This window comes from Leuresthes tenuis, unplaced genomic scaffold, assembly GCF_036924035.1.
Source record: "Leuresthes tenuis unplaced genomic scaffold, fLeuTen1.0.hap1 SCAF_6, whole genome shotgun sequence".
NCBI lineage: Eukaryota > Metazoa > Chordata > Actinopteri > Atheriniformes > Atherinopsidae > Leuresthes > Leuresthes tenuis.
The window spans coordinates 17,410,846-17,426,135 of record NW_027325360.1 but is presented as its reverse complement, the minus strand read 5'-3'; the positions used below and the strand labels follow the sequence as shown (position 1 = coordinate 17,426,135).

Genomic DNA, 15,290 nt, shown 5'->3' with positions numbered 1-15,290 from the left:
GAACATGAGGAATGATTGACATTTTTCTTTCTAGGGCCCTTTATGTGCAGTCCTAGAGTCATCACTTCTGATCTTTCAGGTGTTTTTTTTTAAATAGATTTTTTTTAACCGATTTTCACTGCTCTGTATAAACATGGAGGTTACATGCAAGTGTTTGTTCGCCAGGTTGTTGAACATCTCTGGCTGATGACTGACTTTCTTTGTGCTATTTATATCTTGGTGCAAAAATATAATAATAATAGGCAATACGTATAAAAACCCAGTAAACAGTTACAAGTGCTGATTTCTAAGATTGTCCTGAAATGCCTTTTTTTTCAGCGCTTTCCATTTTACTATCACATATTGGATTTGTAACTGCACACTTGGTGTGTCAGAAGGTTCGTGTTTCTCCACACATGACCAACATTTACACTTACTGCATTATTTTTTAAGCAGAACCCTGACGGAAAGTGATGCAGTTTTACGACAGAAGCTCATTTCCAGTCTTTCTGAGGGAAATCAAACGTGTGATATGTATTCCTCTGACCCATCCATTGTGTTCCACTATCACCCAGAAGTGATTGATGGCACACGTTGACCCTGCCCTGCCCTTCCTGAGGACCCTGTCCAGGGGGCTAATAAGTCACCTCGGAGATATGAAGTCAGTCTTGCGGCGCGCTTCCATGACCCTCACATTGTGATGATGAAGAGTGTGTGGCCTGCTCCTTTGCCATTTATTTTACGGCGTATAGGAGCACCAAGCTGTCACACGCTTTGCGCACAACATGATCCTATTGGATGAGCGGGACACGGGATATTAATGATGAGAGAGAGACAGAGAGAGAGAGAGCTCCAGTCTCTCCAACCAACGGCAGACACACAACGTTACCAGACACCCAGATGCCTTTACAGAAAACACGCGTCTGTCGGCCGTGTTGATTATTCATTTCTTGAATCACATCGCTAATATTTGTATGACCACAAGCCGGAAAGGTTGCGAGGTTTTAATGCCATTTGGGAGCACGTGGAAAGCTTATTTAAGAGCCCTGCGGCTGTGCGCCTTCCTCCCTGGAGGAGCGCGGTGGTGGTGCATCGGTGGAAATGAGTGAGAGGCGCAGAGGAGATAATCAATGAAGACAACGAGAGCTCCGGTGCGTTTGGACAAGGTCAGAGCCAAACCTGGGCAGGATTATGTCCATGTGCAGACAGCAAGGGCGGACTTTTATGTTTCCTCTCTGGGGAAGAGGTTGGCAGGGGATGTCCCCTGAAAACCAAGAGTTTCTCTCTATGCGTTGGCTCGCAGAAGCAGCGAAAACCCCTCCATTCGCCTGAACATGGTTAAGCGTATTATTTGACGAACCTCAAGCTGCGTGGCTTCTCTCCCCTCGCCCTCACCTGGGTGATAAAGTTCCCTCGCTCCGCTCGACGGCTGAATGATTTATCTGCCCACTGATTCGTTTACTGTACGCAGTTGAACCCAGTTAAGGTGATTTAGAGGCTGCTGCTCAGACGGGAGATTGGATTCCATTAGAGCGGCAGCCAGCTGTGTTTCTGGACGGTCACATCTGTCGTCGTCGCTGTCCATGGTGCTGACCTCGTGCTCCAGGAATGGTGGAGACGCTGAGTATCGCAGTGATCGGTGCTCCCGGAGTGGGCAAAACTTCTATAATCCGCCAGTTCATCTATAACGATTTCTCGGAGGTGTACACACCGACAAGGACCAGATATGTGTACAGACCCTCCGTCATACTGAACGGGAACATGTATGAGCTGAAGATTTTGGACGTCCCGCCAATCTCCTCTTTTCCTGCAAGCGCCAGTCAGGTACTTAAACAAACGTTTACCCCTAAAAGATTCAACTTTACCAGAGAAGGGCTTAAACGAGCTTTGGTGATCTCCGATTTCTTGAATCTACATCTCATTTGCTTAGTGTCTGCTTAATTTAACAAGTTGCGCGTCTGTTCGCAGCAGCTGGCAAAGAAAAAAATCAATTTAATTTATTCTTCTTTTGTTATCAGATGTCTACTAGTTGCTATGGAGACTGACTTAAAGCCTTAGAGCTTCACTTTGACAGAGTAAACTCTCAACCCCTCCTGAGGAAAGAATGAGTTTTGTGTTAATCAGAGTCTTCTGCAGACTTCTAAGAGCAGTGGTTGGGGTCAGGTACGTTCAGATGAGCTCATTGAATTCTGCTGCCTGCTGGTGGTTGTGTTTGTGCGTTTTTTCACAGCAAATAATAGCAGGAATGCTCTGCAGGCTCTTATGACTATAGATCACAGGTCGCACCTTGGTTGGAGACACATCAACAGCAAGATCTTGGTGAACAAAATCTGAAGCTTGAGATGGTGTGTAGTCACATTGCAAAGTAGATTTGTAGTTTTGGCTTTTTCCTTGACAAGAATCAGGGGTTTGGTGGAAATTTGTCCAATAAGTTCATCCTATTGAGAGGGGGGTTTGAAAAAGAAATGGTTTGATTGGTCAAACTCGCACTGCGGAGGCTTTCTGTTGTCTTCAAATAACCTTTGAATGAAAAATTCCAAAATGAATAAGAAGGGACTTTATCAAAGATACTTTTAAACCACATTAGAAAGGGATCTCCTCGCGAGCAGTGTTGAATTCATCCAAAACTTTCCCACTGTAGATGTGTGTAAGTGAGACATTGACTTGGAAAAACACAGAAAATGTCTGACAGGCTGGCTGAGGGGCCAGAGCGATCATCCTATCACAATTACAAACAACTCTTCAACCAGATCTAACATTTTGTTGGAAGGTGGTAAGTGGTTTGCAGTGCTGAACCGTTTAAAGCTCACAGAGACGCTCTTTAAAGACTCAGAGTTTCTTAGTTTATTTGCTAAATGCTGCTCAATCTCCATCAGGGAACAAGCTGGTAGGTGTGAGCAGGAAGCGGAATAAGACAAGATATGTCTCATGAGATTAAGTGTAGGAGTGTGTGTCCTAAAGGTTGAGTCACATCCGTAAGCTTTTCAGCACACACAGCTGTCATCACCACGCTGTATCATATTCTGAACAGGTCTCTGATTGGTTGAGCCTTGATGGGAAGTGTACAGAAGGAGAAAACTATTAACTGAGTGCTGCTATGTCTCCATCAGACAGATTTATGATTACTCATTCACTGAGCAATGTACCTCCAAGGCTGCTGTGCTTTCTCTTCTGCTCTACAGTCATGTCCCTCTTGTTCGCTTGCCCACTTATACTATTATGTCCTCTATTTACAATGAGAGCACTGGTAGGGCTTTGTTGAGTCAGTGTACTTCTTTGTTTATACCCCACTGGCTCAGACACGTAACCTGAGTCAGGGGCGCTGAGTATACTGAGCAACACATATAGCCAATGGTCGAAATTTACTTTCTGTCTGCAACAAATTGAATTAAAGCACCATTCCCTATTAGAATACTGCTGGGAATAAACCACCAATAGAAAACAAAGTAGCTGCAGTCAATTGGAAAGTTTGCACAGACATTCTGAAAGCAAAAAAATAATAGTCCGGATTATATTCATCCTGTAAAATTTGTGATGAAGCGGGAGACGAGAGCGAGTCAGTACGCCTCCAAACTGATGCAGCTCAGCAGTTTCTCCTCATCTTAGATTATCTTTAAAAGAAGCGCAGTGAGGATCCAGCAGGCTGCTGGTGAGCCTGTTTCAATCACACACAGACATTCAATCCCGCTTTTATGCTTCCCAGGCAATATTTCTGTTTTTTTACTGTGAGGCTGCGACGGTTTAACGATTTGTTTGCTTTGCAGTATGACTGCCTGTTGCTGATAGTATAGCTTTTAGGGAGCATCTGTCAAAGTGTGGCAATAGGACATGAAGACAGATGGATTTTAAGCCTTACGGATTCATTCGGCACGATTGTTCTTGTTCTTCATTTTTGTTTGTTCCATAATGTATCTCCATGACTTCCTCCCACTCAAAATGCTCCCTCTCCCTTTCCTGCACTCTCTGGACATTTTCTCAGTAATCTCTGTCAATATTCTCTGTGATAATGTGATAATGCCAAGCAGGATGAAGAGAGCAAATATCCATTTTTTTTCCCCCTGAATAAACTAAGTTATCCAGTTAAAAAGTCTCCCACAAGCTCAAGGTCCATATCAATCTGCTCTGAGATAAGAAGTCTACAAAAAGCTTGACGGGTTCCAAATTAGGCTTCACTTTCAGTTTAGTCTCTATTTGTTTTTTTTTTTGCTCCAGTTTGACTGTGCCGTGCCAGACTGTCAAAAGAATGACAAACATAAGAATGAACTGAACAAAACCTATGTTTTAGTAGTAGAACCCAAACTTTTGTCTGTATTTGTATGTGTAATGTGCATTTGCAGTGCATTTTTGTCAATGTTGAGACCACTTGCGACACACCTTTTTCTGTGTACTTCCTCTGCACATTTTCTCAAACTAACAAAGGCCTTTTCTCAACTTAATTGTGTTTTGTACTATTTGCATGCATTCTGCTGAACTGAGCTCTCCCAGTCATTGGAGTTTAGCATCTAAATTATGCAAAAACTACCGGGACACATTTTATTCAAACCTGGTGGAGAGATTGACCATTTTTCAAAGGAAGAAACCCATTTTGTGGTACCAATTTGAATTATTTTTGCAAAACCAGCAACCTCTTCTTATAACCAGGAAATGTATTCTCGTAGCACACACATATTGGGATGATTATTAACAATGCGCAAAGTGAACAATGTCGTTATTTCCACAGACAAACCTGACTGAATAATTGAATAGTTTAATGAAAATGCATATGTGCCTTTTTTTGATTGAGAGTTCAATGAGAGGACAGATCCTGTGCTACTCTCCTGGCTTGTGTGTGGTTGTATCGAAGGTAATGAATCTACTCATTACTGCAAAAGCTAAACAACAACACTGAAAATGCTCAGCCAAGCTTGCATGTAGTATTTTGTGAAACCAAAAATTGTTGATGTTATTTATTTATTTTTTACTTGTATTTTGCACGGTTTAAAATACGAGATATATTATGTAAATGAATGAGCCCAGAGACGTGAAGTGGATTATATAAGCTTTGGACAAAGCCACGCTGGTTCCAGTCTTTATGCTCCTGGCTGTAGCCTCATATTTAACGGGCGTCTAACTCTCCTCCACAGAGGGACAAAGCGTATGTCCCTGATTCAAAACAGTTATTTTAAAGCTGTTCTAACATGTGTTACAGTCCTTGTTAGCTCTTATTTAAGGTCAACAATTCCTGGCTGTAATACTAAAGAGGAGCACCACTTGATCATTTTACCTTGGGTGATTCATGAAAGAAGGAAAAAAAGAAAGAAAAACACCAACAAAACCATTATCCTTCATCTCAAACAAGGTGATTACACAAAAGATTTAAAAAAAAAAAAAAAAAACAGGTTTGAAATGGTTTTCTTGCTATAGGTCATCACTGAGTAATGGGAATTTTGCCGCAGGGAATGTGATAGATTTGAACCACAAGTCAGCCAGCACGGCCTTTGTATGACAAATCTTTAATTACTCGGTACCCTTTCCCAGCATGTTACACCCGATTTCCCTCCTGATCTTGAGCAAGATCCATCACAACCACAAATACAATGAAGCTGCCCCCCTCATGTGATCCCCGTGATAGTAGGACACACGGCAGCTTTGTCTTAGCTGGCTGAAAACTGACCACGTCCCACGGTTGTCAAGGAAACATGTTCTGTTTGGCTCTTGAGTATGAGATGCTCTTTCTTTTACGCTGTGGTAAGAAGGCCGATTGGAGGATACAGACAGTGGCACCACACTTCACATTCACGCTCCCACAAGAGCGCACTCACATCCTGCGAGCAAACACAAATAAACATGCCCACACACGCATTTTGCATTCATTTGATTCCATTTCATCAGCGGTAAACTGATGTGTTTCTTGTTTGGGAGTGGAGAAGTAATGTTGCTCTTTCAAGCGCCTCCTCCACATTAAAAAGCAGAACTTGGATCACAAAGAGATATGAGATGAGAACACAAGCTGCTATTTTTAGCACAAAAGATGTGAGTGTGCAACTGAAGCCACTGTGTGCATCTCATGTCTTCAGCTGCCTCGGTTATCAGAAAAGGGTGAGCTGTGATGATATGCGATGCTTGGGAATATTTTGTCAATTTTGCAATCATATCAAAAGCTGGATTTATTTTTTTGGGATATGGTGTAGAAGTTTAATTATAAATAAAAAAAAGCTATGAATAATTATAATAATAATAGTAATCAACCACCTGTAACCTGGTGCTGAGAAGTGGTTGAAAAACTTGGAAAAGACAGAGGAGTCACAGTTTACACCAGTTTTCACCACGCAGTCTCCCCCTTCCTGTGCTACATTTGACTGCAGTGATCCTACACATGTTTGTCTTCATGCATGAACGGCCTCATTATCTTCCTGCTCGTGTGTGACTGTTTCTTCTTGTCGACACAAACCCATAAATAACCCCTTCCAGGCTGAATGAAGGCAAATTAATTCTCATCAATGTGCTGGCATTATCATTAGCATTATCGCGCTGATCATCGCCTTTTCCCTTAGCCTCCCCTGTCACAAATTATCAGTTGATGCTCGGTGTACAGATGGGCTGTGTGGCATGTTAATCTAAAAGACGCATTTCCCAGAGCCTTGACAGCAATGTGATTACATTTTCCTTTTTAAAATTTCTATTTTAAGCTGTTGCAGAAAGAAGAAGAAAAAAATCTCCATATTTACAAAACCACCACATGGATAGTCACTTTGACACTGTAGCAGATCCATCAGCGCTTATCTGCTACACCTTTGGGTCATATCAGTTCACATGCTGAACAGAGGCATAACATTTAAAAGAAGTCTGACAGGCAACGCTTTGATATTTCAGTTTTCTAAGCAAATATGACACAACAAACAGAGCTCTAAACAGGCCAAATGATCTGTTCCGGGGGTCCAGGTACATCAGTCAAAAAGCATTATGCACATCAACCACAGCACCTTTGAAAATCATGGCAGCAGAAGAAAGAATAAACAACTTCAGCAGAGACAGTGATCATATCTGGAATTACATTTGTTTTTAAACCTTGAAAGCATCATTAGTGAATATTCAGAAACTCATCTCTAATCAGACATATCTCCTTCTTTTTCATGAGATGTAACTCTACACCGTTATTTTGTTTAATTTGCACAGACTAATGAATTTGCAAATAGGCCCTGCTTCTGTCTCCACCGCTCGAATGGCTGCAGCTGCGCATCCTCGACTCTGTTCTCACTCCTGATTCCTCCACCTTACTACGTCACTGACTAGCTAATAAAAGCCCCACCTGCTTACCTGTAGTCAGCTTTGACTTCCAACATTTTCACAGGGTTGTGTCCTTAGGTTTGTTACGTGGAAGACCCTGTCATTGGTACTGATTTGCTTTTTATAGGAATGGGTCTTCAACAACCCTTCCTTATGAAAAGCATACCAATTTTCAAGTTTTCAGTGCCGTAAGTCACATTTTGCGCATATAAAAGGTCTGCAGAGTTTAAAAGACCAAAGACAAGGCAACATGAAGCACTCACATAGAAGACACTGCTCCTGAACTGGCCAAAATGCCTCATGTATAGTCTTTTCCTCCTTTGTCTAACTTCATCATCATGAAACAGGCTTGCATGTTGTGTCCCAAGTGCTTAGCTTGGCACAACTGGCACAATGCTGTCTTTGCAAGGGCATAAGGACAACTGTCGAGCTAAAAGAGGGTCTATAAATTCTATTTAATTTGGAAATGTGATGTAGCCTATATAGTTTCCCCGTATCATCCCAGAGTTTGAACCCTCTGCTGGGAGAAAGTTTTTTTTTCATCGTATCTAAACAAGCTGATCGCTTCTGAATCACGGTTCTTTTGGCTCCAGGTGGCTATGTTGTTGTGAAAGGAGTTGCTTGTTACAAAGAGGGAAAATGGCAAATGAGACAAGCTTGTACTGATTGCGTTGTCACTTCCACCTCCCTTCTTGTGGGTTCATTTGCTATGTTGAACAGCCAAGCGTTACCCTCCCACTGACCGACCCAACACGACTGAAACTCAACCTGTTGACTCATCCTGAAATTTGAAAAATGTTGACAGTGCGCACGGACAAGGACTGCAGATGTTAACTGATGGTCCAAATGTTCCAGACAGATGTTTTTCTTTTAGTTTGCTGTTACTTTGTTTAAGGCCATTGACCTATTAAGACCTGATGCAACATTTGGGTTTGCTGCAGTTCTGATGCTGTCTTTTCCATCTTTTCAGCATTCTCTCAGGCCTCATTCTCTGTTTTTTTTTCTCATTTCCATACCTTCTATTCATGCTGCAGAAACGCAGCATGAATAGTTAAATGGATCACCATGTTTCTGCTGAAACAAATGTCCCCAGTAAAGCCCAAATGCTCCCACTCCTGCTATGTGCTTTAACTAAAACATTTTGCAACTCGTTAGCATCAAACAAAACATTGCTGTTTATGACGCTGCATGAACTATGAATCAGAAAGATTAAGCAAACAGCAACAAAAGTAAAACTGTTTGTTTTTCTTCTCCTGACAGAAGGCAAGAATTTGTGTATGACTTATTCTCGTCCTTGAACATGTGTAGCTAGGAAACTGAGCAGTGCTTTCTCTAGGGTGGTTACCAAATCACTGTGTTGCAGGCTGTGAAACTCTGAGAGCCATGCCAGCTCAGGGAATTCATTGACTCTGCACTTTCTCTTCAGCAGAAGAAGACAAACAGTGACACAGAGCCAAAATGCTTTCAAAACATTATGGGAATACAAAGCACATGCTTTTCAGTTAGCTTCCCTCCACTATTACTGCTTTCTGTTGGTATGTGCACTGAATACTGGCTGCTCTGCGAGGTACTCGAAGCTAAATACTAATCAGCATGCAAGTACATTTACAGTGTATACAGAAAGTTTTCAGATCAAGTTTCATGTTTATCTTAATAGTGAATATCAGAAATGGACTGCACTTATAGTGTTTTTTTTAAGTCTAGTTGATGACTCAAAGTGCTTTCACCTTCAAGACCCATTCACACATAACTGGGCGCTCACACCAAAAGCTGCCATTCATTTTCAATGTAAGCTGGCGCCGATGAGCGGCCGGCGTTGTGAGTGGCCCGCGTTGTGAGCTTCATGAGCTTCTTGAGCTTCATGAGCTTTTTGAGCTTCTTGAGCGTCGTGAGCTTCGAAAGTTGAGAGAGGCTCAACTTTATGCAAATGAGCGGCGACGCAACACAGCCGATCTGGATTCCGAAGGTGGAAAAAAGGCGGAAAAGGGCAGAAAATGGCAGAGCGAGAGTAAAAACCATGGAGGAGAAACTTATTATTGCAGGAACCGATGTATAGATGGATTATTAAATATACCTGCTATTTGAAAGCCCCGTCCCTTCTGCCACTTCGGCCGCTTAGGCCACTTTGGCCGCTTCTGGCAGCAGAGGTGGCGGGTTGTGAGCGCCCTGAGCAACCACGGCCGCTCAAGACGCTTTTGGTGTGAGCCCCCGGTAAGACCCATTCACGCACACACATACACACACGCACACAATGATACAGTACTTCTTAGTCATACAGTTAGGGAAGATGGAAACCAATCCATCGATACCACTGGTGGACGAACACTCTCTCTCCCGAGCCAAACACACAATAGTCTTCAATGACAAGCAGTGTTTTGTTGATTTAGAGAAGGTGAAAGACTGAAGTATCTAACTCATAGAGTTATTCAGACACTCAACACTGAGCTCTGCGATTGACTTCAATCAGGGCTCCTTGCAACGCTGCTTAAACTCAGCTGGGGTCCAGCTTTGGTTTACTGAATTTATTGGGTGTAACTGGAAAAAAGACACAACACCTGTTTATGGTCAGACTGGACCTGAACCCATCTTGCTCCGGAAACTTAAACATAACTGTGTACCAGCATTACCCATCCAACTCCATCCAGCTCCATGATGTACGTGAAGGGCCTGAGTAGCTACACCCAAACAAAACTAAATTAGCTATTTTATTTCTGAATCTGTTGATAAAACATTGCAGAAATAGATATGACTCTAACGATGACTCTTAAACAAGAATGTGGGAAAACGAAAAGAGTCAGAAAACTTTCTGCACACGCTGTATGTTCTCATGGTGGCACATTACCCTGTCCAGTATTCTGTTGACATTTCTTTTTTTTTATAATTTAGGCACTTTAATGCCTGTCTTAGTAAGTAGATGCTGTGCTTGGTCCCCAATACAGATTCTTATTTTGTGCTTTATAGAGTTGAATAATGGAGTACTAAGAATGGGATCTTTTGTTATGTTCTCACTGTATGCCACAAATATTTGAGAAACAGGACACGGGGAATATTAATATGACAGTTTTTGTATGTTTAGCGGGGAACATTTACAAAGTTTAATAATAGCTAATCAGTACTGAATTTTAAAAAACAGGACTTCTGAAGGTATTTTGTCACAAACCTCAGTATCAGATGAAAGTTCTGATTTCAAGAGCTACTCACAAAATCATTAGATTTAGTCAGAATGATAGACTATATATTCATTATCAGTTTTACAACACTATTTCCACTACTAGGTGAGAATATTGACTACAAACCGAAATTACTTCATGTTGGGAAAGGGAAAATGTTCCATTTTGTTCCATTTTCCATACAATTACGTCATATCTGCACTACCTTCTGCTATATAGCAAAATTGCTGCTCATGTTTATAGTCTTGGTATAGTTTACTATAGTTTACTGTTTGTACTGTACATATCTTATTTCATACTGTATACATCTCATGTTTATAGTCGTTGTCACAGTTTACTACCATACTGTTCTTACTGCACATACTGTATCTTATTACATACTGTATCTTATTATTTACATACCACTACCATTCATGTGTACACTTTCTGCTTCTTTGCACTTCTGATTAGATGCTAAACTGCGTTTCGTTGTCTCAGTACTTGTAATCAATGTGCAATGACATTAAAGTTGAATCTAATCTAATCTGATCTGATCTAAATCATTAGTGCATTTTGCACGGGTAAATTTTGCATAAACCTTTGTACAAATACATGAAGCATGTGGGATATTTCACTGAATCACTAACTGACAGGCCACACATTCCTAAAGAATGGCTAAACAGTTTCTTGGTCATACTTGTGTCCTGCAGGAGTGGCTGGATTTGCGCTGCAGGGGTGTCCGCAATGCCAACGCTTACATCCTGGTGTACGACATCTGCTGTGTGGAGAGCTTCGAATATGTCAAAATGATCAGACAGCAGATAGTAGAGAACAGGTATGGTCAAGCTTATTTGTTACTGAGAATAGAATCACTGACGTACAACCTCTTAACTCTCACTGATCATCATTTGAAATGCTGTCACCCATTTGAAGACATTATATGCCATTTTAGAGCCAGCCACAGAGCAGTTGATTTTAACAACTGTGACAGTTATGTTCACCCTTGCGGTGATATCTTTTAATTCAGCACGCTTCTCCATGAAATCCTGACAGGTCTGGTTTGACATTTGATATAGTACTGCTGCAAGAGTGCTGTCTAAGATGTCAGTAGTGATTTAAGGATGATATTAGGGGTCTCTTTGCTTCTGATGGACAGAATAGAGCATCAGAAGACACAAAGGCAGTATATACCACAAGGAGATAACACACAGTAAAAGGTCTCCTGGGTGACTTTGAACAAATAAGCAGAAAAGACTGAACACTAGAGAAAAAAATATATAGAAAAAATAGACCACTATAATTGTTACTACTAGGATTCATGCATATATTTATTTGCATATGTAAAAGTGCACTGAGGGGCCTCGTTGGTTTGCTGGGTTTTAGATGACCAAACTGTCACTGCACAGTTCCAAGACAGAAACCCATTATTGCCAGCAGGAATGCAAGAGGAATTCAAAACAAGAGAAATCAGAATAAAGGAGACCAGAAAAAAGCGAAGAAGACACTGCTAAAATCATGAATAAGAGGATTGTCTTTCTATAGTTTTCAGCTGTAGAACAAAGTAGAACAAACATATAAAGTTGAAATGCGGTGGTTCAAAATCGGTTACAAACTAGAGTAACCTCATTTTTCTGCCCTATTTTCTTTAAAGCCCTCTAGCACGAAGCCTACCTTCAGCTCAGTGAGGCTTATGACAGCGTTATATCCCAGCAGCAATTCCGCATAGTTTCCCCCAGAATTCTCCTATGCAGGTGCATGCACACACCTTCAAACATATTGTTCATCTCCCTCTGCAAAAAACATTCAAAATAGCTAGGCGAGAAGATATTACATTATGTGAGCACAACATGTGAAACGGAGAAAAGAAGGATCACTGCTGAGAGGTGGTTTTCAACTACATCAGTCTTCCTCGATGGCTTTCTCTGCTTTCAGCTCTCTGTCCGTCTGTCAGAGCAGGTGTGCAGATATGCACAAGTATGCAAATCCTTGCAGGAAGATAAGACACAATGTGACAGTGTGTGCCATTATACGAAGAAAAGATAAACGGACAATGCCACAGCTTAAACAGTGTATCTCTGGGTGTTGCCTTTGCTGTTGTTAAGCTCAGAAAGTTAAATGCCCTGTACTTTTTCACATTACTGCTCCCACACGTTTATAATTTTATAGTCATTAAAAACCCATTTCTAACCCACTCTGCGTTATACCAAGCATTAAAAGTTGACAACATTGATAGAGATTCTGTTAATCCTAATAATTTCCTCCTCCTTAATCAGAGTCATATTCTGAAGCCACCATCAGATGTTAATGAAAATGGTTGGAAATGACTTCATCCTACAGTAGATGTGTATCAGCAGCGCAGTGCGACCAAGCTTTACAAATATAAGTCTTGAGGCATAAGTTTATAACCAACTCTTGCCTGCTACGCATTTCGTGCTCAATAGTGCTGTAAAGCAGCCACTGCAGAGTGTAGTGGGAGGCCCCTTGAGTCTGTGAGCTCCAATCTTTCAGTCCGCCCCCACACACCAAGGATTAAAAAAAGAAAAAGAAAAGGAAAAACTACTCAGAGACAATGCTGTTACAAATACCAAGATAATGGCTGTGGTTTTTTTTAAATTGAGTTTTTTCCCCTCATATTTTCCTGCAGGGAGGGCAGCAGTAGTGAGGTGCCAATCCTGGTGGTGGGTAACAAGAGGGATTTGCAGCGTCAGCGCTTCATGCCTCGAAGGGCAGTGTCAGTTCTGGTCAAGAAGACCTGGAAGTGTGGTTATGTGGAGTGCTCTGCAAAGTTTAACTGGCACGTAGTCCTGCTCTTCAAGGAGCTGCTGGGCATTGCCGTGGCACGGGGAATGCGTCAGAACCACACCTCCATCCGTCTGCAGGGGGCCCTACAGAGGAATCGCTGCACCATCATGTGACCCTGAGAGCTCCCTCCACCCGACTCAGCTCTGGAGTGGAGAAGGAGAAAAGGACTTTTTATCGAAATGGCTGGAAAAAATACCCTGTGGCCTCCTGCTTAACTGAGCTGATTTTTCAAAATGAGGTTTATTAGAATTTTGCGCTGTAAAAGACACTGTAATCTCACACATGGTCATCCGGTTACTTCCTAGTCAAATTCTGCCCACAGTGTCGAAACGTAAGTAGGTGAAAGGCGGTACACTTAGCCAAGCACAGTTCTTTTTCTCCCATCAGCCTGACGGCTAAACATTTCAGGCTGTGCTTCCCAATCTAACACAGCAGCAGGTCTGTGGCCGGGCCAGAGAGGATGGAAGCTGTGTTTGTGAGACTCAAAATGGACAGACAGCAATATCATCCAGTCTTCCTTTTGAATTGGTCACATTCAGTAAAGTCAGAGGTAGATACATTTGGATTTATTTGAGGATATGATCTGCAAGATGGAATTACAAAGAGCAAAAATATTTCCTTCTGGAGAGTTTATCTCAAAATGTACATAAGTAGATATTATTAGATAGTGGTTCATTTAAGAAGTAGCCTACATTTTTTGGTCCTTTTCCTGCCTCTCTTACAAACTTGGCCAAGAGTAAAATACTACTTGTTTAGACCAAGGGTGTTTTAAGGTTGTCTTGCAGCAGCAAATACTGCAGTCCCTTATCATGATGTACTGTAGGGCTTTAATCTGCTCCCCCCCTGCCCCACTCACTCGGTGTCTGTTTCTGATGAATACATTAAATCCAGGGAACTGGGGACCTGCAGGAGGCTGCGGAACCTGAACCTCTTCTCCAAATGTGGTTGTTTGTGTGTGTATCTGGGTTTGGTTTGCTGTATTTGAGGCCAGACCAGAATGCTGGACCCTGCACTTTGAAACGACAGCTGCTGGAGGCCTGAATGGTAGTTTTAGGGTCAGCATTAGTCTTAGGTTAAGGTTAGGGGCCAGAGAATTCGTGTTCCTGATGGATCCCCCACAAAGATAAATGTTACGGCGTGTGTGTGAGTGTGAAAGAGCAAGTGAAGGAGACACAGAAAGAGACGGATTTGATAGCTGACATTCAGGCAGGCAAACGATAGACACAGCAAGATATGAGACAGGTGTTAAAGCTTTGGATTAGAAAGGAGCAATAAAATCCTGCAGCGATGTCCTGGCTGACTTTACGTATCACTATATCATATTAAAAAACGCCTCATGCAGTCACTGTTATCAACCTGCACTCGCATATCGTGCAAAAATAAGAAAGCGGAGCTCAATGATTTCCACTAAATGCCCCATCAAATACACAAATGTATCATTGATGAAGCTTTATTATCAATATTTCAGTACTATCTACTTGCTGTGAGCTGCTTTTTCATTTTATAAGGTCAAGGTAGGTACTTTGTGACTATGGTTGCACAGGAAGTAAGCAGACCTACTGTATATAACAATGATTTGTAGAATAATCAACTTGCATGCTTTTGTTGGTAGAGCCAACGGGTCAGGGTTTACTTGCACTGATGTGAAAATGTGATATTGTGTTTAAGTTTTGTAATTCTTGGTTTTCTGTCACTGTGATGAGCGGCTGAGTGGATGAATTTGATTGTCTTTTCTTTTCTTTTTTTTCGTGGCATGTGAGCAAACTCATGGCTCTCTCCAAGATGTCGTGTTAACCCCTTCAGTCGGGCCAGATGAGTGTGTCGTTCCTTTGTTTTTTTTTTTTCCTTTCTTGTGAGATTAAAAAATAGTTTAAAAAAAAAAGAAATATGTAGCAGAGACACAAGGAGGCAAGTGTGCGTAGCATGAGTTTTCATCAGTTTGTTTCTGTGTGCATCTCCAAATAAAAAGGGCTACAGTTTTTTAACAGAAACATTACATGTGTTTATTTTTTATGGTGTTAGTAATGTGAGTAATTCTTTTTTGTTTTGGGACACGTGATGAATTAATAAAAGCATTTGAGAACAGCAAACTGT

The 15,290-nt window shown here is 41.6% G+C and overlaps 1 protein-coding gene across 1 annotated transcript; it reads left to right on the top strand.

The window, feature by feature from the left end:
• Positions 1–856: 856 nt before the first annotated feature.
• rasl10a (RAS-like, family 10, member A) lies at positions 857–13,957 on the top strand. Its single transcript, XM_072386974.1, has 3 exons — positions 857–1,803; positions 11,105–11,229; positions 13,039–13,957. Exons 1-3 carry the CDS (start codon positions 1,588–1,590, stop codon positions 13,307–13,309), a joined length of 612 nt encoding a protein of 203 aa, XP_072243075.1. The 5' UTR covers positions 857–1,587; the 3' UTR covers positions 13,310–13,957.
• Positions 13,958–15,290: the final 1,333 nt, after the last annotated feature.